This window comes from Trematosphaeria pertusa (assembly GCF_010094035.1).
Source record: "Trematosphaeria pertusa strain CBS 122368 unplaced genomic scaffold BU26scaffold_11, whole genome shotgun sequence".
In the NCBI taxonomy this organism is placed as follows: domain Eukaryota; kingdom Fungi; phylum Ascomycota; class Dothideomycetes; order Pleosporales; family Trematosphaeriaceae; genus Trematosphaeria; species Trematosphaeria pertusa.
Window position 1 is genome coordinate 559,828 of NW_022987222.1, and position 26,560 is coordinate 586,387.

Consider the following 26,560-nt stretch of genomic DNA (forward strand, 5'->3'; position numbering starts at 1 on the left):
ATCCAGCTGACTTCCATCCCATCTTTGAGGTACATCTCATAGACTTTGTGGTACGACCTTGTGCTGTTCGGTTGCCTACAAGAAGAGGGTGATCTCGTAATGACCTATCGACTCTGCTGCCGGAACGGACCTGCAACGCGCTCGGCCGTAGCCACCACAAGGCCACACTCAATCCCCCCAATGAATAGTGCTAATTGTTGAGACGCTGTCGTTTCCAACGAACTGGAATCGCGACTACGACCCGCTGACCGCGTTCATCCGTCCTCCGACCCTATGCTCCCTACGCCTGAACGACGTTTCGATACTAGACCCCTGGGACCTGTGGCGAAGCGACCCGTACGGGTAGGGATACATGGGATGAAAGTCGGTGCGCTGTGATGGAGCCCAGGAAATATTTGAGCGCACATCAATCAGGCATTGCGAGACTTCAGGCTACGCTGGAGCGAAGGTAATGTCTGATAGGAAAGGAGGAGGCAGAATATGGATTGATGCGAGTACGGTCATCAATGACCACAGTGCGGAAGCTCCTGCGATCAGAGTGGAGGTAGTGAATGGTTATTCCTACTCTCCACGTTGCTCCTGTCCTCGAGTACTACACTTCTAGGCTATCATCCTCCTGATGTGTACAATCCCCATCCTTCCACAGCTTGTACGTGTTATCAGTTCGAGGCGCCGGCAAAAAGAGCGGCCAAAAAAGGGGGGACAGACGCAACAGTAAAGAACGAAAGGGCAGAAAAGAAAGGGCAAAAAAGAAGACGAATGAAGCCGGACGCGGGACTTGAACCCGCAACCTTGAGATTAAGAGTCTCACGCGCTAACCAATTGTGCCAGCCCGGCGGTGTATTGTCTTGATGTATGATGGATTCTGGGATTGTTCGAATCTTATAGTTGAGTTAGACCCGAGCCGATATTACACCAACACCATCCGCTCTGACTAGTGGCAGGAGAAGGTTTCGTTTCTGTTTGCGGGACCTCACTATTTTCTCGTTTGCACCTTCTCGCGGAGAATGGGGCAAGGTGAGTTGTAGCGGTGGGACTCTACGCGAATCGGTGAGTCCCATAGCGCGTACCACGCAAGGAACTCCATCACCCGCACCAGCCTATAATGCTCATTATCTGACGCACCTCGTACGGGATATATTGGAGATATCCAACGGTTCAAGCGCAGCTGTCTGCGACCCCTGGCAACTGGTAATCTACCTGCCATCGAATGTGGCCTCTGAAGATGGCACCATCTCTCCATCATCTATCCCACCTCCCCCAGCTCCCGGATCACCCACTCCAAAATTCTCGCAACTATCTCTCAACGCTTGAACAGTTCGCCTTAGATCGCCGTCCTCCAGCCCCTATCGATGCACCCTTTTTTTCGCGGATACCCAAAGGGTAGCCTTCTTGATGGCACTGCGAGTGGTTGCCAACATTACCCAAACCTCTAAATAAGTATCGGGTTTAGTAGCGCTTCTCAATATTCATAGATTCGTTCCTGCTCTTGCGTTAGCCTGACTGCTTCCCCAGTCAGTAACGGCATGCAGCTTACTCCAGTCCACTTCGCTTCATGTCCCTTCTTTCCGCGAAGATGACCTCCCGCGCTGTTCCTCTTCGTCATCCGACCATTTGAGCCACCTCCAGATCTTGTCGACAAGTGCTTCCGGCTCTTCCATATCAGACGACGGTTCGTTGAAATTCTGAGCTTCTGGCTCTCGGGTTGCATCTGCATCGCCTCTGAGCGCCCCGGCATTGTATTTGGTATATCGTTTCGCGAACCATTCAGTCCGGAGCTGTCTCAGATGTGGAGGGATGTAGGGGCCTTCTCCATTCTTCTCTTGATCAGACCTCCACTGCAAATACCGGCGCTGTTTGCTGCGGTAATGCTGCAGCATCCGGGACCTACGCATTGGAAGATCGATGCACGAAATAATAAAAAATGACGATGAGCGACCTGAGTATGCGCGGTTTGAGAGGCCTATCTTTATACCAACTCCGTCAGGCGGCGTATACATCAGGACCCCAAGGCCTTATATAATATCCAGCAAGGCTCAAGCGGCGTTTGTAAGGCTGAGTACGGGAACGCCGCAAGGCGGGCGCATTAGTTATGCGCCCTATACGCCTCCATTCTCCAAACTTCCCCAAATACGCCGCGTTCGGACCTGACGTCGTATCGCGTATCTAGCACGTTTGCGACACCAGCGATCTCCGGGGTCGCTCCGAGCAAGGGTGTAAGACGCTTGGCCGACACCCTGGCGTGTACCCACGCGCTACCCCAGTCATTTCCCGTTTGGAGGCTGACATCGGTAAACGACGCGGTGGCCCCGATGGCGGTGTAAGCCAACAAACGCTTCGAAACTCGCAAAACACCCGCTAAAATCCGCCAGGAAGAGCTTGCTGATGCGAATCTGAATTGGAGATCCCTTCGAGCACTTTCGCTTATCAATTCCGGGCTACCAGGACGACAAAACGGCCAAGGACCAATGGCAGTGCTCATAAGCGGTATCCCTGCTCCATCTTACATTCGCGTCTTACCCGGGCGCGTCCCCTGGGTAGATGTCTCTACAATTTCGCGTCCAATATATTGCGATCTTCTCAAAGTTCTTATTTCATTCATCTACTTCTCGTCCTCCTCTCTCCTTCCCTAGTCGTGCTGCCGAAACCCCTCCATTCCTTATTCTACATCATTAGCCAAAGCATTAGTCCATTAATTCCGTCTATTAGCATGCGCTTAGCAGCAGTTCTCGGTAAGCAATACGAGTCTAAATCAGCCCAGGACCTACAATCCCAAGACTGACCCTTCGCGTAGTCGCCGCATGCGGCATCGTGTCCACTGCAGCAGCGTTCGCCATGCCATCAACCGAGATGCTGGGTCTGACGGCACGAGACGACACGGACCCATGCTCTCTCGCCAACGACCCCGCCGTCAACGCCAGTATCCAGCTCTCAAACTGGTTGGAATGCCAAGTGAACGGTGAGCTGCACATCAGGCGTGCTCGGATCTCTCACCTGCTAACATAAACCCTAGGCTTCTTCCCCTATCCAGGTCAGTCAGTCCAGGGCCAGTAAACATAGTAGTTTCAGCTTTAATACCATACAGCAAACGGCGCATGGGATCAAGTCTTCGCCGCATCATTCTCAAGCTCCCTCCTCGCCACCTTCAATACCACACACTATAACTACACGGGCTGGCTCGCCCTTTATCACTCCTTCAACGAGACCCTCGGTCAGACATTCTCTGTCTTCAACCACGGCGCTATCAACACCCTCGCCGTGCCAAATTCCAACGGCGATAAGGGCGGCCTCGTCTACATGATTGGATGGGAGGGCGGTACGCATATTCTACTCAACAAGGATCTGTATTTCACGGATGCGACGTTTGCGGTGGTGCAGGATGTGGGCGGCGGTGAGAGGAGGATCGTGGAGTTCAGGGAAAGCTCGAATATTCCGAATACAGCGGCGATGCCGGAGCCGAACGAGTGGACGTGCGGATTTGATGCAAGTGGAGAGATTTGTGTCCCTCCAGCTATCTGACCGGGGTAGCGTATGCGAGTACGGGTTCGGAGGGATGGCGTTCAAAGTTCTCGAAAAGTAGAGACGTCTATCTAAAGGGTGGAATGGGCTAAATGCATAAGATCCTCCAACCGGGACTGGAATTCCTGCTCTTGATTACTATTTCTCGCTAATCTACATGAGCATCGTCCCGCATGCTTTCTCGTACGGTGTGAACACACCCCGGCCTAGCTTTGCGCCGCGAAGGATGCACTTCCCTCCACCCACTTCCTTCTCGGCGCAACCGAGCCGGCTCGTATGAAAGCAACGCTGTCGTCAGCCTCGCTCTGTTGCATACGCCTCCCAAAGGAGCATCAGATAACTGCCTTGGCCACCCCCCGGCATGGTCCTTGATACGGTCGTCGTATGGATCGCTATCGCGCGATTGCTCCCGGGGCTCCCGTCGCCTAATTCCTCTTTTTAGATACTCTTCACTGATGCGCTTCGACGGGATTGAAATGACTTACAAATGATACTCATACTTTTCGTTTACGTTGCTCATGTTTCGACTGCATTTCGACACACGCACGTGGGTCTCTCGAGGGTGGGAACTTGCGTCAAGTTTTCCGGGCTATGCTTCGCGTATTTTCTGCTTTTGGAAGAAGTTCGAAGTTAGGCCCGAAGAAGATGCCAGCACTGCGTCCAGATGCGGGGTACTTCTAAAATTCTGTAAATTGTTCTAAACCGTTCTTATATCTACTCTGTACAGCGTGCTTCACAACCAGCTGGACTCGCCCAAGCTTCGAGAGTTTGAAGCCCTTCAGAAAGCTGGATACGGAGCCAACCTTAATCGGCGCTGTGCCACCGGAGGTGGAAGGACGTAGTGCAGTCCTTGAAAGGTTTCTCTAACGTGTTTGAGAAAGCACCACTCCTCACACAATCTTAAACCGCTTCACCTCACTCGCCCTCATCCAATCCACGCGATAGTAATTCAACAAATTCTCACTAATACGCGCAATACCAATCCTCTCCCACGCCTGTTCTCCGCCGTGCACCGTAATGGCCCTCCCCTCATCGAACTTCCTCCGCAGCACAAGACTGACTTTAGGATGGACTAGCAGGAGCGTTACCATTTCGCCTTCCGCGACTTTATGCGGCCCGTCGATGCCCAAAGCGTAGTCGGCGAAGAACGGGATCTCGACCGTGTCTGCGCGGGTGTCCAACGAAGGGCGGCGGGCGTCGGAGGTCTGCACTTTGAGTTTGTAGCGCATGGGGTCGTGCTTGTTGGTTTGGCCGTACCAGTAGGAGTCGTAGGTGTAGAAGAGATTTGCGGTGGTGCAGGAAGCCTCCGCAGTGAGGACGGCTGATGTTACCGCGCCGAACGGATTGTGACCTGGTAGGTTGAGCTCGACTTGCACCTTGCCTGTGTTGCGGCCAAGAGGCTTCGTTGGTACAGGCTTGACGTAGTCCTCGACGTCATCGCCGATTCCGAGACGGTCATCCGCTCTCCGGGGTCGAAAGCGCGGATCGGAGTCGTTGAAGTCTGTGATGTCGGCCCAGTACGACACCGGGCTTTCGACGGAGACCCACGACCATGTGGGGCCTCGGTATTCTGGTGGGCGTCCGCCGTTCCAAGTGTCGAGACTGAGCGTGTTGATGCGCCACATCAGATCGAAACAGAGCGAATCCGACCATAAGCCTGCAAGATACTCGCCGCGAAGGTGTCGAATGCGTCTGCAAATTCCGGAGAGCGCTGGTAATCGGTCAATTTTCTTGGTGATGGCCAGTGCTGAGTACCGTTCCACCGTCCTATGGAAATGTGGAATGAGTTCCGGACGGTTCTTCGCCTGAATGATGTTGGATACGGCTGCATCGTACGCAGGAAGACCAAAGACGTGTCGTTGATCCGAAGGGCGAGCATGAGGATCAGCGTTCGGGAAGCCGTCGAGCGGAGAAATAAATGCCCAAGAACCGTCCTCCATATTCTCATTCTCTTCAAGGCCTCCCTCGTTCTGCAGACGCATCGCCAGTTCCAAATCGTCCTCCTGTTGCTGCAGCTGCATAGCCAGAATCAAATCCAGCCGTTCCTGTTGAGCAGCGTTATCCTGCCTGCCTTCTTCTCCGCTATCCCGGATTGTATTATAGAATAGACCACCCGGGCTACTCTCTTGGCCCAGGCCTGCGCACTCGCAGACGCTGAGCTGTCTGCACTCCCAGACGAGCTCGGATTTGCAGAAGTGGAGTACTCTTGGGGAAAGAATCCGCTCCTGGAACACCCATGCTCGCGAGAGTAGAGGAAACTGTTGCTTTAGTTGACTTGGGATCAGGTTGTCCCAATGCTTCAGCGGCCGACGAACGGCAATCCTGCAGGCACCGACATCTTCCGGAATATGGATCTCCAGGTCATCGGCAGATACGGAGGTCTCTGGGTAGCATCCTTGCGAGTCGCCTGGGGAGGCTGTCGCTGCCAAGGTCAGATAGGCAAACTGGTAGATGTCGGCCATCTTGGAGGATTCGATCTCCCAGTCCTTTTCATCGTCTTGGATTATACACAGGCTGTCAACCCATATATACCGTATGCCAAGCATAAGACAAAAACGTATCGCGTCCTTGAACGTCTTCGGGATCGTGTCCCAAGGAATTCCTTGCTTGCGGGCCTGGAGCGAGCTCTTCGTGAGAGTGCACCGCTGTTCATGACCCCAACAGTGGCTCAAAGCAGCGTATGAGTCAAATTCCCCTTGCGGTTCGACAAGTCTTATGGAAATGTTATGGGGGCCGTGACTTTGCAGCGAAAGCACGCGCTTGGGTAGTTGAGGCTGACCGAGGTCTTTGCAGGAATTGTGGCTGGTCATGCATTCATCCAGAAGCGACTGTAGCCAGGCCAAAGCACGCGGTGACAGCGGATGACCACTGATGGATGGGCGTGGAAGTACAGCCTTCCATGCTGCAAACTTGTTAGCAGCGGAGCTCAGCCAATCTGACCGCATAGTGCTGATAATCTCCACCAGTGCTCGGACCCACTCACCATGAGGTTGCAAGCTATAGAACTCCAATTCCAGCTTAGGTCGATCATCAACGAAATAAATCTCTAGGCTTAAGCTCTCTGCGTAATTACTCCTCTTACTATGACACCTCGCATACACTCTCCTCACATCGCGCTGAAACGACCACTCGCGTGTCTGGGACTGACGCAGTCCTTCAAGAATTACCATGCACGAATCGCAGGGCCGTTCGTACGCCGATTTGGCAAGGTCCTCTGGCGTAAAATCGAATGCGAGCCGAGCATCATCCTCGTGCTTCTTTTCCTGGTCGTTGCATAGCTTGCACGGTTCCATCCGCAAAGAACCCTTCGCGAGGCTACGTTCGATTACCGGAGACTGCTAGGGGGCACGAGTAGATCCGAAGGGGACGAGAATCATTAAGCTGATCATTCTTTTATCCGGTATCGCAGGGGTTGGGTGGGTTGAGGTTCGAATACGATAGCTACTGCTGCCTGAGGATGACCTAAGTGGGGCTCTCAGCCGCATCTCCGACGATTGGACAGCTTCCAGCCATCAGCGGCAGACGGCGCTAGTGGCAACTAAAGAGTGAGGCGAAAGGAGTGATCGAGCAGAGTTTCGCAAGGTCGGAGATGTTGTGTGAGAGTTGAGGTTAGAAGTTTGGCCCGGGGAGTTCTGAGGTCCCTGCTAAAATTTAGCCTTCTATTTTGGGACTAGCTTATCGCCCAACGGTGGCCACTACGATTGGCATCATCCTGTCAACGCTCCAAACCCTCCAGCGTTTGTGTATCAGTTGCCCGCAGTCTGTCGATGAGTTCGGAGGAGTTTTTGATGTTAGGCGAGAGGAGAAAGAGTAAACGGATGAGGAAGAGGTGGACTAATATCAAGAAGTTCATAGCAAAGGGGAAAGCCAGAAGAGATGGAAGATCTAGCGCACATCAATGCAACCGAGGAAGTGCACAACACAAGACAATTACAGAGGAAATAATCCCCTTGCAAAAACCTCCTCAAAGACCCCCGGGAACCCTACCAAAAACCCTCCCCCCCACAAACTCTCCCGCAAACGCATACACCACCCCCGCGAACTCGCACAACTCCCCCCTCACCCCGCTCCCCCTCTTCCCCCCAGCAAGCTCCCCCCGATACTTCCCCAGCAAATGATGCCAAACCGCAACCGTCCTAAACACCGGCCCCGCCAGCGCCTCGTCATCCATCTCCCTCGCCCTTTCTACATAATCGCAGCCCAGCTCCTCCGTCAGCTCCAGGAACCGCAGCGCCGCCCTCCTCCGCTTAACCCGGTCGACAGCATTCTCCGCGGGCCGGTACCACGCAGCGACAAACTCAACCAGCGAGAGCGGCCCCGCGAACAGCGAGACCGCGCCGTACGCCGGCAGCGACGGGCAGTCGTAGGCGAACACGGGGCATTGCGCCGGCGCGGCGAGGTGCGCGCGGATCCAGTGGAGCAGGTTGGCGCAGTGCATGGCGCCGACGAAGGAGACGCTTACTTTGGCGACGAGGGAGTCTTGGGGGATGTCCAGGTCGCGCGAGAGCTGCGCCAGCCGGCTGAGCAGCGGGGCGACGTCGTAGTCGCGGATCTGCGCGTGGATGCGGGTGCCGGGGCGGGCGAGCGCGGCGTAGACGTAGCCGGCTGTTTCGAAGCGCAGTTGCCGCGAGGTGTGCGTGAGGGGCGGGAAGAGGAGGGCGCCGGAGGCGTTTATCTTGATGGTTTGCGGGGCCGCGAAGTAGGCTTCGTAGACGGCGTTTTGGAGCTCTGCGGGGAGGTGCTCGAAGGGGAATGTTGTGGTGGTGGGGAGGGGGAGGTCTTCGTCCTCGAAGAGGTAGTCGATGGACGATGGATCGGCCATGCTGGAGTGCTTTGGGGTGTGATGTGGATGTAGTTTTGGCGATGGAAATGTGGTCTGAAGACTGGATGTGTGATGTGGATGTGGAGTGGAGATGGTGAGGAGGAGAAGTTAGGAGAGAAGGGAATGAGGCCCCTGATATAGGTTTGAGGATGCGCTAAGATGCGAATAATTCATTTTCGTACCACGGAAGAGGAGGGGATTGAGTTACGGTTCATGGTTTGGGAGACGGATTATTCGCTGGAGGACTTCGGGTGGAATTTTCCAAAGTTTAGAACTAGCAACGTTGGCACAGAGAAATTGATGTTGTACAAGCGAGCCTGGAGGGCCCCAGAGGGTAATCCGCATGCAAGGCGGTGCGCTGGGAGTTCCTAATGCCCTTGCAAAACCCATCGACGCCGGCTCCTGACTGAGCTAGCTCCCACGAACGATTTCACTCTCAACCTTACTAAAGTGCCACGTCGCACTAACTCGTAATAAGCCCTTAAAGCACTCCAGACCGGCGAATCCCAAGGCGCAAGCTCGACCGCCGACCCGACTCGCGTCGACCTGCCGAAAACCTTCACACCCGCAAATCCCGACCGCATCCCAACCCCAACACGACCGTCGGGCAGGCACAAGCGAGCGAACGGCACCAAAAAAGCAGGCGAAGCAGCAGGCATGTTCGAATATTTCCTTTCCATTTCCGATAAGAGCCAAGAAATCTACAATGGTCATTAAATCCCGTTTCCGTTTGCCGATCCCATACCCAATGCCCAGCCCGAACCGATCCCGATCCCGATCCCAGATCCAAGGAGATTCGTTACGATGCTGCCCTGCAATCATATACACACATCGCATCGTCCCTCGTCGTCCTCATTCCATCATCGGCAATGCCATCGCCGAGACCAACAACATATCTCCAGGATATCATCTAGATCGGCCGTGTCAAAAAATCCAACCAAGTAAATCTACAAGTGAGGTGTTCCCCAATTTGCACCGCGACCCGTCATCGAGTAAATAAGAAAGGATGATATAGGGATGAAACGAAAGCCGAAAAGTCGTGTATGTGGTCGAAAAACAAAGGCCATGCGGGGAATCAAGCTGAAAGGCACACGCAATGGTAATAATATAAGAAAGGGCAACTCCTCGCTATGCATGTGGAGGCCGTTATGGTAGGTATGCGACGCTAGCGAAGAACGAGAAAAAAGACAATAAATAAGTAAAGTCGATGCGGGTAAAATGGGTGCGGGTATATGGAAATATAAATGGGGAAGGCAGTCCTGGGGTAATGGTGATGTTGGAGGTGCGTATTATCACCGCTGGGTAATATTGGCCAGGTCCTCGCGCTGCCGCAAGTACTGCGCAGCGAGTTTGTCGCCGCCCTTCATACTGAGCTCCATCCAGTGCTGTGCAACACACATCATAAACGGATCGCTTCGAGCAGAGTCCTGAGAGGCCTTGCGCTCGCGATTGAGGAGCTCCGTTTTGAAGACGTCGCGGGGCTTGGTGAGCGGGAGGATGGTGCGGTGAAGCAGCTCTGGAGAGGTGAGGTACATAATAGCCAGCTCACGCTCGGCCACCGGGTCGCCCTCTCTGGCGGTGATGAGAAGCATGCGTGCGGCGTCCTCGATGGTGTAGCGCGAGACGGGCGCTTGGCTTGAAGTTGCACCACCAGCACCGACGGCAAGGCCGGTCTTCTCGGTCGCCTGACCGTTGGTCTGTTGAAGGACGACATCGCGCTGAGAGTGCTTCGCGATGATGTCGTCGACGATTTCGACCATGATGCGACAGACGTCTTGTTTCAGGCCAAGAGCTGCGAGACCGACATCCCAAAATGCTTTCCCACGTGCAGTCCTGTCCAGCATCTGTGCCGGGACAAATGATGCGATGTACTGAAGGTCACGAAAGAGGGTCTTTGGGCGAATGTCAGCGTCCCGGAAGAGCCCTTGCATGACCTCGACGATCATATCGGTGCTTGGCGGTCCGACTGGAGAGCGTGCGCCACTGCGTTGAAGAAAAGGCGAGGAATTGCTGACTCCCTCTTGGTTCATAGTGTGCGAGCGACGCTCCTCGCAGTTCGCGATCGCTTCTTCAAGGTTCTGAGCACGTGATGTGTTCGTCGTGGGCTCTCGCGAGCTGAGCTCTGGCATAGCACCTAGCGTCGGGGACTGTGGGACTGGCGGCAGCGTGTCTCGACGACTGTTGTAGGGTCGGCCGGAGCGGGAAGACAGCGAAGCAATGATGAGTAGCTCGAGCTCATATAGGGCATGGAGCTTGGAAAACGGATTCGGATGTGTAGCGAACTTGTTGAGAAGACGTCGAAAGGCCACATTGTAAGGGAACTCAAGCAACCCAGACTTCTTGGCAGTGGATGCACCCGAGGAGCGGGAGGTAGCGCTAGAAGACGAATGCTCTCCGGCCGACTGATGAGAGTCCGAAGCTGCGGCGTGTTGGTATGTGGCGACAGGAGGGGCGGCTTCGCCTCGTTCTGTTCGACCAAGTGTCTCCAGCGGGCTGTTTCGGTGCTCGGCGCCAGCCTTGGTCCGCAGACTCTTCATGCTCTTCTTTCGTGCAATCTGTTTCTTGCGTCTCTGCTCTTCATCCCGCTTGCGTTGGATACAATCCTCCAACAGATCGCCTGAGAACCAGGAGTCAGTTTCGCTGCCGCCTGAGAACACCACAGTGCCCAGGTCGCTTAGGAGCAGACCCGTCAAGGTTTGCTTAAGATCGAGCAAGAACCTCCGCTTATCCTCGTTGACCGTAGTTGATTGTTTGAGCATCACAGTGCCCTTCGAAGACGACGCCGTCCGTGGACGAATGCTGGTGGCACTGGTGGGTGACTGAGCTTGAGTTTGGAATGGAGACCAGAAAGTGGCGCTTGAGTCGATTGCCAAGACTGGGCTAGAGCCGCCGAAGTAGTCGGGCGAATGGATGGGGTTGCTTCCCCAAGGGCTCAAGTCGAAACTCTGCTGAGAACCATTGCGGTTGGAGATTGACCGGAGACTGCTCTGACTTGGGCGCTGAGCAAAGTCGAGGCTACGCGACCCTGGTCGGCCTTGAGTTTCGTACTCTTCATCTCCAGCGATCGAAAGCGTGCCAACACCGGTGAGGAAGAGATCGCCCTTCTGGCGGCCGCTGTCGAGGACTTCCTTGTCTCGCTTATACAGCTCGCTGGACCAAAGGACAGGACTGTCCATCATGCTGTCACCGACAAGCTTGTTCACGCACTTGTCGACTTCTAGACAGAAACGATGGATCCTCTCCTCACCTTTGCAGAAATTCTCCACGCCATACTGGTTCAACCATTTCGCGGTAATATCCGATTGGTCGTCGGATAACTTGTTGGGCCCACCAAAGTCCTGAGGAGCGGCCATGATGTCGAAGACCTGGGCTTCTGTTTTCAGCAGGAAGTTGGTTGTAGACGACTTGGAGAAGTTGCGTGGACGGTGGGTCTGGATTGGTTTGCCATCGGGCGTTTTGGTAGGCTGACCCATCACCTTGAGTGCCAGAGCAACGTTCCTCGCTTCTTCATAGAGTCCTGAGTTGCGGACATCGGTGATGTACCACATCTTGTCTCGCAGATTCTTCAACCCTATCATCATGTCCTCGATAGCCGCGTCATGGCGTTCTTGAGACTGCTTTAACCAGACAAACCAAGCCTCAAACTCTTCGATGGCGTTGGTTGACTTGCCCAGAGAATCGCGCGGACCGCGGGAGAAGTAGTTCAAGAGAGCGGCGTATCCGTTCTTAACCAGGGACGGGGAGCTGAGCTTCCGCAGAGACTGCAGCGTCTTGTAGTAGAGATGAGCGTTGACGAAATCTGAGCGAGCTTGGCATTGGTACATGGCCGTTTCTAGCATAGTGACAAGAACAGAGCTGTTCTCCGGTTTGTCTGAAAGCTGAGGATTGCTGTTGCTCCTAGGGTGTTGTGGGGAACGATGGCGAGCTGGTACATTCCTCTGGCTAGCGATCAGATTGGTAAGTTGGCTTTGGCCTTGGTTATAAGGATTTCTGGATCCGAGGGTGTCGCTGTGTTGCCGAATGGCGCCGCCTCTTGCACCTCTCCGGTGAGTCGAGGTACGATTACTGAAGCTCTTCGATTCACTGTCTGGCGCCAGTTCCTTGGGAATCTCATACTCCTCGACTAGCTTGGCAATGGCTTCCTTCAGCTGATGGTAGTCGTTTTCCAGATCAAGCCTATCTACGGGACCTTCGTCATCGCTGCTCTCGCTCTCTGGCGAGTCCTCGTCGTGCTCGTCTTCATCATCCGAGTCCTTGCGCATGCGGGGCTTAAGCTGCTTGCCATCGGGGGAGATGTAGAGAACAGCCCACCGTTCAGCGCAAGGATGGCATGAGCCTGAAGTAGCATCAAGGCCTAGAATTCGAGACATTTCGGAGCAGGCCATCCTCAAGCGCCTTCCGTAAAGCTCGGTAGGGGCAATCTTGGACTCGATATGATGATGCTCGTCCACAGGGAGGCCATGGCGATCCAGAGGCTGGTTTGCAGCATCTAGCAATGGTTCTCTCGAAGTGGTGTCGCTCGTCATGGAAGAAGCGCTGGCGCTAAGAATAGAGCTTGCATCGCCTGTAGATGCTGGCGTTGCGCGGAAAGGCATAGAAATTCCGGATATTGAAGAAGCGGACGAGGCCAGCCCAGCACGTCGCTGGCTTTCCTTATCAAAATGGCTAGATGGCGGGCGGCGCTCCGGAAATAATGTATTGACTAAAGTGACGATATCCGATGGGCAGATCACAATAAATGGCTGGACCTCGACGGTTTCCCGCGGCGAGGTGATGGCCTTGGCTGGGAGAAGGACTGGCTTGGCATGAGATCTGGTATGCTTAAATCTTGCCAGAATATTCTCAATGTGAGAACGAATTTCGGGAAGAATTGGAACTTGCTGGCGCCTGCCGAGGGGATTAGTTTCAATAAAATACAAGGGTCCAAAGAAAATCTCGTACCAATTGTAGGTCATATCCAAGACATGCTTTTGAGCTCGGATAGCAATCTCCTTGAGGATCTTCTGGCGGGCATGCTCAGTGATGTGGTGGCCAATCATGATACCATGAGTCTAGTTAGTGTTAGTATGCCATGGAAACAAGAGTCGAATGAAGACATGCCTCGGGATGGATGATAGCGTTCAATAGGAAGGTCGAAAACAGCCAGCGGGAGACGAAGAAATTCTGGGCTCCTTTACGAAGTCCCTTAGCCTCATCCAACTTTCGGAGGATAGCGTTTCCAATCTCCAGGACGCCCTCTGGGATACCACCAGCGCTGGGTTCGTCGTCCACGACCTCAAAGAGGCGCTTCACGGCCCGGTCGAAGAACTCGTCGGTTGCAATGGTGTCTTTGGCTGTGACTGGTTGAGTCCCCGGCCGTGCGGACTGTTCCTCGGCTCTCTCCAGTAGAAATTGCCCATCTTGGAGGACCTGCATCAGGTAAAGCTCCAGGTTAGCCTTTCCTGGCCACTCCCGCATACCTGCGAAGACATCGAGGACGGACTTGATGAATTTCTCTGTTCCTTGCTTGGAGTCCACGATCATCTTGGCGCAGGTAGTAGCCCAGGCATCTGTCCGGCGGAGATCCTCGGCAGAGTCTGGCCCCGAGGAGTTGGCGAAGATGGTGTAGATGAGGGCAGCAAACGGATCGTGCCTTTGGAATGACAGCAGGCGTTCCACGGGACTGGGACCTTGCGCAGTGGGCTTTTGCGTACCAACGGCCTTACCACGGGCTTGCATGGCCATGACGGAGTCGATGGGATCCAAAGCTTGACGAAATGACGTTAAAGAAGCAAGCTCTTGCTGAGAGAGACTGAGAATGCGAGTAGCAAGGAAATCTGGATTAGTGCGGATTTCAGAAATGAAACCCAGCAGGTCATCCAAAATCTGAGACGGAACCTCATTCAAGAAAGTTGAGAAAGATGGCGACTTGTCGCTCTTGATACTTTTCGTTTTCCCAAACTCCAAATCTGGCTCCAATAATGCGTAACGGCGAGTGGCGTCGCATGAGTTCCGAACGTCGTTGACGGCATTATACAAGGTAGCAAAACTTTTCTTGTCGTCCGACCTGAAGTTGTCAACCAAAGTTCGGTACGCGAGCTCTCCGCAATGTACCAGACGTGCGGATAGAGCGCTGGACACGAGCCATCGGTGCAGGCGGACCCGGGAATGGGTCTTGCGCTGCTCCTGATAGCCTTGGAGCCGAATCAAATGGGCGAGCTCAGCGAGGGAGGTAGCGGACGTGGGGATGGCCGCGGTCGGCAGATACGTGTCGGTGTAGGAAGAGAGGTCAGCGGGAAGGAGACGGGGCAGACGGCCGGCGGGAGCAGACGCGGAGGCCGGCATCTGGGGCCTCTGCGCGTGCAAGTTGTGCGGCGGCCTCTCATTGTTGTCGTGCGATCCGCCAGGTCGACTTCCCATCGTTGACTGCGGCTGCTTGGAGGTGTGAGGTGAAGGCGACCTGGGCGGACTGGAGGACCGGGGCGGAGCTTCTACAGGCGGGTCATCGACGGCTGTTGTAGTGTGCGAGGGCGTGTGGCTTCTAGAAGAAACGTGGGTGACGGTAGGGGACACGGCTGCGAGCAAGGTCAGTCCAGGTGCCAACTCATCGTACAGAGCGCATTGATCCGGGCCCAGGCTATTGGCGAGGGAGGGAGGATAGAGGTGAGGTACAGAGCAGAGCAGAGCACGTACGGGGGGTGGAGGAGACGTGCGCCGGCGGCGAGGCGGACTGTTGATTTCTTCTAATCATCCTGTCGCCATCAGGGAGCCCCGTTGAAGCCCTACGGCGGTGGCGCGCAGAGTGGTAAGCGCAGCGCTCTACCGCAGCATGGCTCTGCCAGTTGGAGTGCCGGTACTGGAGGGATTCGGGGCGGCTGTTCGGGCGGTGGTCGAGCTGTATGCGTTGGCAGGCGTCGTCTAAACAGAGCAGTCGTCGTTATCGATACCGCGGCGCGGCGATTGGCGGCTCGAGTCGCGGGGGCTGGGCAGCAGCGGCAGCGGGCAGGTCACGACTCACGGCTGCAGCGGTCACGCCCCGGCGAGGTGCGGAGGGCGATGGGCGGCGACGAGATGGACAGAACGGCTGCGATATAGGGTTGCAGACGCTGCTGCTGGCTGAGGATTGGTGGCGGCCAGACCGCCTGGCAGCTGGCCGAGTGCTGCTGCGGGCCTCATGGCGAGCTCCATTGCCTGCAGGACAGCACATCCACGGTGGAACGGGGGCGAATCAGCGCGCCGCGTCGCCGGGGCCACAGCGTGCTCGCCGCGCCGCCCGCCCAAAGCCCTCAGCTCGCAAGGTCGCGACGTAAAACCCAGCCCATCCCCGCCGCGCCGCGAGACTCGTCGACAGCGCACCGCGATCGGCGCCGTTGGCCGCGTTTCAATCCCAGATGGCGGCGACGGCACTCCCGTCGGTGGCTCGTGTGCGCTCGCGGCCGTTTCTGCGGCCGCCCCTCCATCCACCGCGCCCCGCCTCGTCTGCCATCCACCATCCACCATCCACCATCCTCTCTGCGCGTCCGACACCTCCCCCAGCGGCCTCCGCGTCCCGGTCTCGCGCAGCTGCACCGCAACAGCTGCGCGCGCTCCTCGTCCAGTCGGCTAAGCAGAACCGCGCCGGCCTCCTGACGTGACTTGCGGCAAGTGGTTCGAAACTTTGGATCGGCCCCTGCACGGTGCTTGATGAGCTGGCACTCCAAGACTTGTCGCGCATGCACACCGACGCTGTCAAAATACCTCCTGCACGCCAAACCGCCGCGTCCCACTGGCGCGGCTGCTGGCTCGAGAACCGCTGTTTCCCACTTCATCTGATCCTGCAGACCTAGATTGAAGTTAAATTCGAGCTCCCACTGGCCCCCGAAGCCCATCCTGCCCGCCGCCAATGAGCCGCGCAGCTGTCCTGGCGAGCCTTCCCTTCTGCAGCTGTACGTGCTTGACACTAGAGTGCCCCAGCTTGCATCGTCGCTGCAAACATGAAAAGGAAATGGGATATCGGCAGACGACTGCAGCTGCGTGCAGTGCTGCCATTGCCTCTCACTGGCGCGAGGCGAATCGCACACATTCCGCATTACGAAACTCCATGTACCAGGCCAAACTTCGATAGTGGCGTTCATTCAATTTCGTACTGTGCATGCAATGCTGCTTTCTTTTTTGCAGCTAATGAGGCTGCTGAAGGCATTTTACCGGGATGTTGTCGGTCCCTGAGGGATGGACCCCCCCGTGCCTGACCCATCAACTTGTGCCGGCCTCGTGAGTCCCACCGCTCCACGAGTTCCAATAATTCGGCAACTTCTCTTCCGCTGATTGCTTGGGCATCGACTGCTGAGCATAGAAAATTTGGGCTGACGCTCACGTTGCCCAACCGCCGTTATGCGCCAAATGCTGCGAAACGGGGAACAGATGTCGTCGATCGCCGCCAAAACCCGGCTCCAACCACGAGCGTGACACCTCACCACAAGTGCTAAATCTGACTTCATGCCAGAGGCTCAGCAGAGACACTGCGTAGCGCGCGCTCCCGAGTGCTGTTTCCGGGTATTAGTCGTTTACCTTGTCTTAAGTCATAGCTTCCCTGAGCAGAGGAGCGACACGTTTTCGGCTGTGCTGTACGTTTCTTTGCCACCAAACCTGTCTCCAATGCCCTTCGCCATCGTGACCATGGGCCTTGACGCCTGATGCGTGCCAGTCCTCGAGTCCTAGCTCATCGTGGGCATCTTGGGCAAATGACTTCGCTGCGGATATGGCTGTCTCGTTAAACGCCCACACAAGGAGCTCCCTCTGAAACTCGCCTTCCGAGGATGTGGACGTGGTCATGACGGCGTACATGTCAAGTTCGCGGTCCGATGCAAACCGACGCAGCGCTTCGAGCAAGGCGTCGTCGACAGGCTGCGTGTTTGCTTCGTCTCCGGCCTTCTGTTGCAGGAAGTCAATAGACTTCACCACTGAGCTGATGCCGAGTTTCCTCCCGTTCTCGTTCCACTCCTTGTAGTCCTTTCTTAGAATATCCTGCAGCTTCAACCCTCCAATGTCCTTCTTCGCCGTATCAATCTCCTCATAGAACTCGTTGCGGTGAAAACTTGCGGAAAGCTGCGGGCAAGACATGATCTTAGCTTCTAGGTACTCGACCGCCTTCCTGTCGTGCTCGGTCGTCTTCTCTTCGGATTGGAGGTTTGCTGTGTCAATTAAAATACTCGCCAATCCTAATTGGGCCACTTCTGCATCCCATAATTTGACAACAGCGCCATCGTCTGACAAAGTGTCTCCCTGGGCGTGCGCGGCGCCATATGAAGTGGCGGAACCAGAAAGCGTGTCCCACGCTTGTCGACAATACCCGGTGACTAGGCTGCAGCAGCTACCGGCTTTCTCAATTATGCGAGGTTCGCTGCCAGTATCCTCAGGTACTCTGCCTTCATCCTCGTGATGGTCGATGACTCCACCAACCCTATCTGAGTATATCTTGCCCAGCTGGCCCTGCAGGGCGTTGTGATCGACTATTATCCACCTCGTATTCTCCGGAGGAAGCTTGGACTTGATGACGGACAGGTCGGGAAGATCGTCGAGCGTTATCAGGTGCCGGGATTCAATGTTGGCATGCTTGAAGAGCGCCAGGAATTCGGGTCGCAGCTGGATGCCTGAGGAAGGGATATTCGTTATCGGAACATATAGTGGAGTAAAGGCGTTGCGCGGTGGCGCCATGGAGCGAATGTAAGCGTACAAGACCGAGCAAGTCATAGAATCGAGATCTGTACTCTCCGTCAACGAGGGTCAGAGAGCATTACGGTTGGTCTGGTCACCAGCAGATTCGTTTCCAATAACGAAGGTTATCTTCTGGCTCGAGTCGACTGCCGCTCGAAGAGCGCCGCGTGCTTGCGTCAAAAAGCCACGCAAGGAATTCCTCGGCACAGCCATGCTGGCAGCAAGTTGCGGTGAGCGGGCTGCAATTGACTGGCTGCTTTGTGGTGTTTCTCGGGTGAAGCTGCGATTTTGTATGGCTGCGAAAGATGACGTACATGTGCGCTTATGTAAATATGTGGCTCGTGCTCAGTAAGACGCGCAAATGATATTGAAGAAGTAAGGCTAAAGAACCTCGTTGGTGAAGCAAATCTGTACCTCTGATAGCCTTAAGCCTGCTGGAGTGTAATTTGACTGACTGAGAGCCGCCGTCGCACCATACGCGTTTCTTGGAATATGCATTGGCGCGTTCCGGTGTAGACGGCCCAGCTGGCGTTTCTGTATGAGGAGCATCCAGATATTTTTCGTGATAGGGTGGCGCAGCTGAGCTCATTTCAAGTCAGCTCTACGCTCCCTGCAGGCACTCCTCTCGTACTCCTCAGCCTTCTAGCAAAGAACTGCATGATCGGCAGCATCTCTTCCCTGCTGCTCGGCATTCCATCTCCATTCTTCTTCCACTCCTTTACCTCAACAAACTGGAAGGCATCCTTCAGCCTTGAGACAGCGCCGTCTGTGACATTTGATCCTTTTGATGCCTTACAGACCAGCACTGGAGTCTTGCTCTTCTTGTCCAAAGCCTTCAACGGCAGCGAGAAGGACAGCATGCCGCCTATGCTGATTACTCCTCCCAGTTCATCGTTATCCAACTCGGCAGCGGCCTGTAGTCCCACCATGCCACCCTGCGCGTAGCCGAAGATCATGATTTCGCGGGCTCTGTAGCCGCATTTTCCGATGAGACCTTCCTGTATTATTCTGTCGAGTACAAGCCGCGTAGAGGCCTTGAAGCCAGTATCCATATCCATACCCCCTGAATTCTGGTCGAAGATGATGTCGTCACCCCAGTGGTAGCCGCCGAGGTCGAACGGAAGTGGATTCGGGGCTTGAACGGCGATGCATGCTGTCTCTGGTAGGGAGAGCTGCTGCCCTAGTCGCATGAATGAGGCACTGGTGTCGCCCAAACCGTGTAGTAATATCAGCACATTCGTAGGCTGCTGTGAGGAAGGTGCTGTTAGGGTGGTTAGCCGATCACAGAAAGGGGCGCATCGGGTCGGCTGCTTACGGGGGGTGATGCTGAGATTTGCAGAGGATGCAAAGTCATCTATCGTTGGGAACCGCCCTGGCATTGTGGGCGAAGGTGCTCTCAGGTGGAGGGTTGAGGTCATGGAGCTGATGTGAAGATCATTCTGAGATCCACGCCAAGCCTAGCTGCAAAGCTTGATAGCAAGGCGCGACTGCGCACAGTCATGGTTCTCACCTGAACTCAAGGTGAAGTTACATCAGATTCAATAGCCTGTAGATAGCCCAAGCCGCCCCCATGGTCTATATTCACATCTCGACCCTGAAGCAAGCTGTGATGCCGTGGAGCCACTACAGCTAAGCTTCGCCAAGTTAGCTTGACGAAGCTTGATCGCTCACCCCTGCTGCACAGCCGATCTCCACGTCGATGCTCACCCCATTACGCATGCATCCAGACCTTGAGCGTCAGATATTCATGCGCGGATTCCAAGAAACTCGGACGGAAGCGCCGGCATCCCCACGATGCAACCAATTGCTATCGTGAGCTCCCGCCATGCTGCGTAATGTGCTCCATTTCTGTGTGTGGCTCATGCACTACCCCTGGCCTCCAATAGACCCACCAAAGCCAGTGTCGAGTCCTGGACGGTTCAGCCGTTAGAGAATTGAGGGGCATTGGTTGGCGATTGGATTTTGGCTCTGTATCTGGATGTGAATGACGAAAGAGGGTCAGCTCCGCAGGTTTCGGACTCGCCGTCCCTGGATTTATCATGCGCTGGCTGCGTTTGGAGCAATATTTAAACCCCTCAGCTGTCGCTGTACCCCTCTCCATCATTCCATCTCAATCAACTGAACACTCCCACCACAGCTTCGCTTCATCAGTGTTCATATACTCACTTAGCTTTTCAAAGTTTAACACGACAGCCATCATCAACATGCCTTTCGGTTGGGGTAAGTGCTGCATGGAATCTTGAGGACACCGCTCTGGGGAGGAGGCACTGACGTTCGTCACTAGGCGAATCTGAGCAGTCCTACGACCGCGTCTACAACAACGACAACTTCGAGGAGCACAAGTCCAGCTTGGGCCACGAGGTCGTTGCTGGTGGAGCAGCCTTCGCCGGCTTCAAGGCTTTCGAGGATCACCAGCGCAAGGAGGGTATGTCCACAGTTATATCCAACATCTTCGATAAGGTCGTTGGCTGACTATATCTCTAGGCAAGCCCGTGTCCCACGCTTTCGCCAAGGAGATGCTTGCCGGCTTCGCCGCCGCCGAGGTAGACAAGCTCGCCGAGACCAAGGGCGAGGATTGGTTCGACAAGGAGAAGGCGAAGCATGAGGCCAAGAGGGGTGCTGAGCGGATGTACGATGAGCACTACATCGACAACCAGAACGCCGATCAGTATGATCCAAACCAGTACGGTCGCCCGGACAGGATTGACCAGCGCGGGTGGTAAACCTGGACTTGCCCTGCGTATGAGGCTGGAGGACCTTCATGGCCCAAACACGGATGTCTACGAATAGATCAGAATCAATGAACCATGTTGGTGAAAAGTTGAAGTTTGCCTTGTGACTTTTATGCCAAGCTCGTATTGAACTGCAAATTCGAGGTCAGCTGATCGCATTTCTTCAGTTCTCATCACCATCGCACGTGGGCTCGAAACTGCTTATTGCTGGTTGAGACGAAACGTCGTGCCCAGGTGAGGGGACAACACCAAGGAAATGACGTATCTTGGTAGCGCTAGCGAAAAGCGGTGGTCCAAGCGTCCATATGTTTCGAGCGTCGATACCCTTTGTAGGATCCAAAAGATCTCGCATGCCGAGGAAATGAACGGTTTCTCGGTGACACACGAGGACACGTACCCCTTTCTTTCCGTTCATTGATAACAGCCGTCTGGATGCTCATGTCTTGGCTGCTGATGGACCTTGTCGCGGCGCATCCTCCCCTATCCACCGCTCCTCTGATGCGCGCAACGACATAGCGAATAGCGAACGCAATAATGAAATTCGCGAAGTACTGCGCTCCCCGCTCAACACATCTGCCGGAATTTCACATGCTGACCGATCAGGGAACTGGAACGGGACCTCGTTCCTGAATGGCGACTGAAATACCTGGATTACAAGGTCCGTTTTTAGGCTCCTGCTTTTGCTCCGCGCGGCTTCTTTATCGCTAACACAACCTCCAGCAAGGCAAAAAGAAGCTCAAAGCCATCAGCCGCGCCCTTCGAAACGTCACCCAGACCCCGGGCATTCGCCGCCGTGCCACGAACGCCTTCACGCCCTCGCCCTTCAACTCCGCGCCGAAATACTCATTCCTGAACCGCAACCATGGCCGGGACACGGGCAGCGCAAGAGAACCCGGGGACTTGCGGGCTCTCGCCATAAGAAACAGCCAGAACAGTCTGAGGGCGAAACCCAATGGAAATCATTCGACCCTATCTCTCGGGGCTGGGAACCCGGAAGAGGCGCCGCTGAATGCGCGAGAGGACTCACAGTTCCCCGGCTTGACCAGATATGGCAGTATCATTGGGTCACCTCCTAACGAAGGACGGTCTACGAGAGCGAAGGCCCCGCCTTCTTTAAAGCTGCCGGGCGCTGCCTTGGACCCCGAAAATGTTTCGCCGAGGGTAGGGCCTTCGACAGCCCCAATCAAGAAGAGCAAGTCGGTCACGCTACCCCCAAATGGCGAGACAGGGACGGAGATAGACAATGCATTTGAAGTGGGGAGGACTAAATCGCCACCGGCCTCGAATTCCCTACCGGCGAGGTACAGGAGCATTTTCAGCCCAAAGCGCATGAACTCGTCGCCTGGCACGCCCACTGGCCAAGCTCCTAGACCACTCCTGAAGCGCGTCTTCTCCATGACGCATGGAACACCGCCCCCTAGTCCTGGCGATGTGCCGCTGGAAGCCTATCGTGAGTTTGACATTCGGCAAGCGGAATTCTTCCATTTCCTGGACATGGAGCTAGAGAAGATCGAAGCTTTCTACAAGCAGAAAGAGGACGAAGCCACTGAGCGGCTAGCCGTCTTAAGAGAACAACTACATGTGATGCGCGACCGCCGTCTGGATGAGCTCATCAAACGTCAGGCTGCAAAAGTGAAGGCGAAGGAAAAGAAGAAGGACGATGCACTTGCGGGCTTAATGAATGGGCACGGAACCAACTCTGTCGAGGGTGCGCCACAAGGGAAGACCCTCGACCTATCTTGGCTGAATCCCATTGATTCCGCTCTCCATGCCGTGCAAGCGGGAAAGTACGGCAAAAGTACGAAGGCCATGCAAGATCTGGCGACACCATCCGCTTTGAGACCCCAGCAACTGGATGATCGCCGCGACTACGTCCGCCGTCCGGAACTACCTGAAGTACCCTATCAGACAGCAAAGCGGAAGCTCAAAGTCGCTCTTCAGGAATACTATCGAGGGCTGGAGCTCCTCAAGTCATATGCTCTACTTAACCGAACCGCCTTTCGCAAGATCAATAAGAAGTACGATAAGACCGTCAATGCTCGGCCTTCGCTGCGCTATATGACTGAGAAGATAAACAAAGCTTGGTTCGTAAATAGCGACGTTATTGAAGGCCATATCCGAGCCACGGAGGATCTGTATGCTAGATACTTCGAAAACGGCAACCACAAGGTCGCCATCAACAAGCTTCGCATCAAGATCGTCCGAGCTGGCGACTACAACGAGAACTCGTTCCGAAACGGCCTAGCACTGGCCACAGGCGCCATTTTCGGCATCCAGGGCATTATCAAAGGCTACGAACTGCTCCTGTCGGATGACCATACGCTCGCAACAAATACGAGTTATCTCTTTCAGGTCCGTCCCCAACCAACGTCCGGAATATGCCTCAATTGACATTTCTAGATTTATGCCGGATTCCTGCTAATGAATGTTCTATTTCTACTCTTTTGCCTAGACTGTCGAGTCTGGTACGAGAACAAAATCAACTACGTTTTCGTATTCGAATATGATACCCGCCACCATCTAGATTGGAGGCAACTTTCCGAAGTAAGTTTCGGGAGAGTGAAGAGAGTCGCACACGCTAATACCGCACAGCTTCCTTGTTTCTTCATCTTCCTCTTAGGTTTCTTCGTCTGGCTGAATTTCAACCAATATGGCAGCGAGTCGGTCTTTCTGTACTTTCCTGTGATACTCCTTAGTATATCAACGGTCCTGTTATTCAACCCTTTTCCAGTGTTGTACTATAGGAGCCGCTTCTGGCTCATATATTCCATGGTATGTTTTTCGCGCTCTTTCCGCTACGTTTTGCTGACATCCTTTAGTGGCGCTTGTTATGTGCAGGATTCTATCCCGTCGAATGGCGAGACTTCTACATGGGAGACATGTTCTGCTCTCTGACGCACAGCATGGGAGTGAGTTATCGCGATCCTCCAGTTTGTATTCGCTAATTCCATCCAGAACATAGAGCTATTTTTCTGTCTCTATGCCAATCAATGGAGCAACCCAGTCCAATGTAACTCATCGCACTCTCGCCTCCTTGGTTTCTTCGCCACCCTGCCCGGCATTTGGCGTGCACTCCAATGCATCCGACGTTACTACGACACCGGAAATGCCTTCCCGCATCTTGTCAATTGCGGGAAGTATACAGCAACCATTATCTACTACGTCACGCTCAGCATTTACCGCATCGAGAAGACATCGCAGAACCAAGCCATCTTCATCACCTTCGCTACCATAAACGGAATTTACACCAGCTTCTGGGATGTCTACTACGACTGGAGCCTGGGCGATCCGAGTGCGAAATACCCCTTCCTTCGCCAGACCCTCGGGTACAAGAAGATCTGGATGTACTACGTTGCGATCGTCATAGACCCTATATTGCGCTTCAACTGGATCCTTTACGTCATTCTTCCACGGCAACTTCAACAATCAGCCCTCACCTCGTTCTTCATCGCGCTGTCGGAGGTTTGCAGGAGAGGTATGTGGTCGCTCTTCCGTGTCGAGAACGAACACTGCTCCAACGTTGGCCACTTCCGCGCTAGTCGCGATGTGCCCCTCCCTTATGAGATCCCATCGAGTCCTGAAGTCTCAGGTCGCCCTTCAGGCGAAACAGAAGCAAGACCCGAAGGAGAGCAGCTGAGCCCACATCTCCGCCGCACATCCACTGCGCCTACGGCCTCTGGCGTAGACCTCGAAACCGGTGGCACACGCCCCTCCCCACATCGCCGCCGCGCAACTTCCTTCGCTGCTCCCCCCGGCGGGCAACAAGAAAGCCCCATTGCGCGCGGACTCACACGTATGGGCACCATCATCCGCGACGCACACGCACAAGATTTTGAACGCAAACGTAAGCCCGAGCTTGGCACTCACACCAGTAGCAAGGTTGACGAAGAGACGGATGATGAGGACGAAGATGGCGATGAGCACAGTGCAGAGGAGGGCAGTCGCGCGGTGAGCCCGGGGACGAGGTACGGTGAGGGAGATGAGTATGCTGATATTGATGCGGAGGATGACAGGGAGATAAGAGAAATTAGGGAGCAAGTTGCGGCTGGAATGGAGGGGGAGGCAGAGAGTGGCGAGCCGCCCGGAGAGAGGCTGTCATAAGTGTGAGCGGTGGTGGGGAAGTGATGTAGGAGATCAGCGTTTATATGATGCATGTATGAAAAGTCCTGCATTCGAACACAGTACCCGACCCCTCGGCTTGTACTCATCACAGCAGCATACCCTATCCCGCAGGCTTCACGGTTTTCCTAAACCAACAAACGGCGTTTTGGCTCTGACTGAGGCCTGTAGGGTTGTCTTTGCTAAGAGGCTAAGCCCAACCTAAGCCCAGTCCGTCGACAGCTCCATCAGTGATCTTCCACGATCCTACTACTCACCCTCTCCCGCTCCCGCACGCCTCTTATCCAGCCTACGGCACTAGTCTTCGGAACCAATTGGATCGAGTCCACCGTGATACGGCCTCTGAGCATAGCCCGCCTTCTGTTTATCAAATCTCCATACTCCCTTGGTTTTGCTGCTATGGATTTCCCACCCAGGCACAGCTGAGGCCAGCGCTTCGAAATCGGGCCTCGGCTCATGCGAAGCCGTGAAGAAAAGAGGCTCCCATTTCGAGACATAGTCAGGATCTGCTTTCCTGAGACTACGCTGAGCGTTTTCGACCTTGGACTTTTCCGAGGCAGCCCGCCAGAAATCTCCAGCCTTCAGGGCCGCTATGACTTCTTTCCATGCGCATCTGCTCTCCCAAGCGTCCTGTTGGCTGACGGGCACCTCTTCCAGCGTCGAAGGAGGATGATCCTCGGGAACCCATGTATCGATTAGGTCGCCGGTTGCTCCGTCGTAGATAGTAAATGATTCGCTCCAGCAGCCTGAGACTATGTAGAGGGGCGTTTTACTTTCGTCATCTCGCTGGTACATCTTCGCATCGACTCGGTTCTTTGTTCCACCGAAAAGGCCTCTTCCGGAGTATGTAATCTCGGATATGAATCCGGAGGACGAGACGACGTGGTAGGTACCGTATATTTCTGGATACAGATGGGCAGAAAAGAAGCCTTTCACTTTGAAGCTCGGGAAGGGTATGAGAAACTGCTCTTCAAAGCCGTCGAGGTAGAACATGGAGTGACCGGTTTGATTGACGTTGAGAACGCCAGTGAAGTTCATGTCGACCCGTGAGTATCCTTCACCCTGAAACAATGGTGAGCATATCCCTGACTTTTGGAGCAGCTGCACTTACCCAAACCCGATACTTCTCGTCGGCCATGTAGCACGCCGTAACTGGCGGATGGTGACTGCCAGACAGATTAGCTATCAAACGCTCCTGCACCTGAGCATTGCCATTCGAATACGCACCTCACTTGCTCGGTCACACTTTTCACGGTGGTGACATCATCGGTCCACTGCCCCAAGAATATCTCTCCGAGAAACGCATTCAGTGGCTTCTTCATACCTGCGGTGACATTGGCCCCAACATAAAACTGCCGCCGGTGGGATGCAAGAAGCCATTTCAAAACCAGCAGCGCCCGTCGCTGTGAGTCTGGCTCTCGCGCTGCGGCGACATAAATACTCGGACGTTCCGCCCAGCACGTACAAATCTCCACAACTGACTCTGGCGCAAGGAACGCGGGAGGTGATGTGATATTCGCGAGGTCGCCTTTTATAGAGCTAAGGAACTTCGAATAAGTCAGACATGATTTCTCCGAGCGGGGGATTGCCCTTTGACTGGGGGACAGTCACTGGACCAGCATGGGAACTAACCGCAGCCAGGCTCGAAAATCTACTTTTGCTGGCCATGCTTTGCCGTGTGTATTGGTCATTTGCG

The 26,560-nt window shown here is 54.7% G+C and overlaps 10 protein-coding genes and 1 non-coding gene across 11 annotated transcripts; 2 read left to right on the plus strand and 9 right to left on the minus strand.

Annotated features, from left to right (window-relative positions):
- Positions 1-763: 763 nt before the first annotated feature.
- On the minus strand, positions 764-837 carry BU26DRAFT_t42. The gene has a single exon. It is a non-coding gene; the product is annotated as a tRNA-Lys (tRNA).
- Positions 838-1,983: 1,146 nt separating this feature from the next.
- BU26DRAFT_59710 (uncharacterized protein) lies at positions 1,984-2,614 on the minus strand. Its single transcript, XM_033834983.1, has one exon. The coding sequence runs from the start codon at positions 2,480-2,482 to the stop codon at positions 2,087-2,089; it is 396 nt and encodes a 131-aa protein (XP_033680987.1). The 5' UTR covers positions 2,483-2,614; the 3' UTR covers positions 1,984-2,086.
- Positions 2,615-2,922: 308 nt separating this feature from the next.
- Positions 2,923-3,483, plus strand: BU26DRAFT_393534 (uncharacterized protein; the record flags this gene model as incomplete). The annotated part of the gene is made up of 3 exons (XM_033822728.1): positions 2,923-2,959; positions 3,014-3,031; positions 3,086-3,483. Coding segments are annotated over 3 exons (453 nt in total), but the record flags the coding sequence as incomplete, so codon positions are not given.
- An 831-nt stretch (positions 3,484-4,314) lies between these two features.
- Positions 4,315-7,114, minus strand: BU26DRAFT_59744 (HET-domain-containing protein). The gene is made up of 2 exons (XM_033834998.1): positions 6,503-7,114; positions 4,315-6,421 (listed from the first exon to the last, which is right to left on the minus strand). The coding sequence occupies exons 1-2, from the start codon at positions 6,810-6,812 to the stop codon at positions 4,410-4,412; spliced, it is 2,322 nt and encodes a 773-aa protein (XP_033680989.1). The 5' UTR covers positions 6,813-7,114; the 3' UTR covers positions 4,315-4,409.
- A 369-nt stretch (positions 7,115-7,483) lies between these two features.
- Positions 7,484-8,341, minus strand: BU26DRAFT_507647 (uncharacterized protein; the record flags this gene model as incomplete). The annotated part of the gene is made up of 1 exon (XM_033827015.1): positions 7,484-8,341. One exon carries the CDS (start codon positions 8,339-8,341, stop codon positions 7,484-7,486), a length of 858 nt encoding a protein of 285 aa, XP_033680990.1.
- Positions 8,342-9,633: 1,292 nt separating this feature from the next.
- On the minus strand, positions 9,634-14,740 carry BU26DRAFT_567502 (uncharacterized protein; the record flags this gene model as incomplete). Its single annotated transcript, XM_033833662.1, has 3 exons — positions 9,634-13,228; positions 13,283-13,392; positions 13,421-14,740. The coding sequence occupies 3 exons, from the start codon at positions 14,738-14,740 to the stop codon at positions 9,634-9,636; spliced, it is 5,025 nt and encodes a 1,674-aa protein (XP_033680991.1).
- A 433-nt stretch (positions 14,741-15,173) lies between these two features.
- Positions 15,174-16,653, minus strand: BU26DRAFT_59759 (uncharacterized protein). Its single transcript, XM_033835006.1, has one exon. It carries the CDS (start codon positions 16,432-16,434, stop codon positions 15,607-15,609), a length of 828 nt encoding a protein of 275 aa, XP_033680992.1. The 5' UTR covers positions 16,435-16,653; the 3' UTR covers positions 15,174-15,606.
- A 220-nt stretch (positions 16,654-16,873) lies between these two features.
- On the minus strand, positions 16,874-18,226 carry BU26DRAFT_431648 (exopolyphosphatase-like protein; the record flags this gene model as incomplete). Its single annotated transcript, XM_033823939.1, has 2 exons — positions 16,874-18,060; positions 18,112-18,226. 2 exons carry the CDS (start codon positions 18,224-18,226, stop codon positions 16,874-16,876), a joined length of 1,302 nt encoding a protein of 433 aa, XP_033680993.1.
- Positions 18,227-18,327: 101 nt separating this feature from the next.
- Positions 18,328-19,581, minus strand: BU26DRAFT_521511 (alpha/beta-hydrolase; the record flags this gene model as incomplete). Its single annotated transcript, XM_033829551.1, has 2 exons — positions 19,329-19,581; positions 18,328-19,274 (listed from the first exon to the last, which is right to left on the minus strand). Coding segments are annotated over exons 1-2 (730 nt in total), but the record flags the coding sequence as incomplete, so codon positions are not given.
- A 636-nt stretch (positions 19,582-20,217) lies between these two features.
- Positions 20,218-24,846, plus strand: BU26DRAFT_507652 (EXS-domain-containing protein; the record flags this gene model as incomplete). The annotated part of the gene is made up of 11 exons (XM_033827016.1): positions 20,218-20,233; positions 20,298-20,438; positions 20,498-20,732; positions 20,890-20,979; positions 21,349-21,403; positions 21,466-23,097; positions 23,198-23,210; positions 23,270-23,289; positions 23,338-23,517; positions 23,565-23,654; positions 23,701-24,846. 11 exons carry the CDS (start codon positions 20,218-20,220, stop codon positions 24,844-24,846), a joined length of 3,618 nt encoding a protein of 1,205 aa, XP_033680995.1.
- Positions 24,847-25,161: 315 nt separating this feature from the next.
- BU26DRAFT_541989 (uncharacterized protein) lies at positions 25,162-26,532 on the minus strand (the record flags this gene model as incomplete). Its single annotated transcript, XM_033831620.1, has 4 exons — positions 25,162-25,926; positions 25,976-26,030; positions 26,092-26,411; positions 26,497-26,532. The coding sequence occupies 4 exons, from the start codon at positions 26,530-26,532 to the stop codon at positions 25,162-25,164; spliced, it is 1,176 nt and encodes a 391-aa protein (XP_033680996.1).
- Between the last annotated feature and the right edge of the window lie 28 nt (positions 26,533-26,560).

Excerpts from the sequence above, each read along its gene's own strand:
- BU26DRAFT_59710 (XM_033834983.1), bottom strand. The coding sequence starts at position 2,482 with ATGAGCACTGCCATTGGTCCTTGGCCGTTTTGTCGTCCTGGTAGCCCG.
- BU26DRAFT_59744 (XM_033834998.1), bottom strand. The coding sequence starts at position 6,812 with ATGGAACCGTGCAAGCTATGCAACGACCAGGAAAAGAAGCACGAGGAT. Across the intron at positions 6,422-6,502 it reads CTATAGCTTGCAACCTCATG|CATGGAAGGCTGTACTTCCA; the intron begins GTGAGTGGGTCC and ends ACAAGTTTGCAG.
- BU26DRAFT_59759 (XM_033835006.1), bottom strand. The coding sequence starts at position 16,434 with ATGAACGCCACTATCGAAGTTTGGCCTGGTACATGGAGTTTCGTAATG.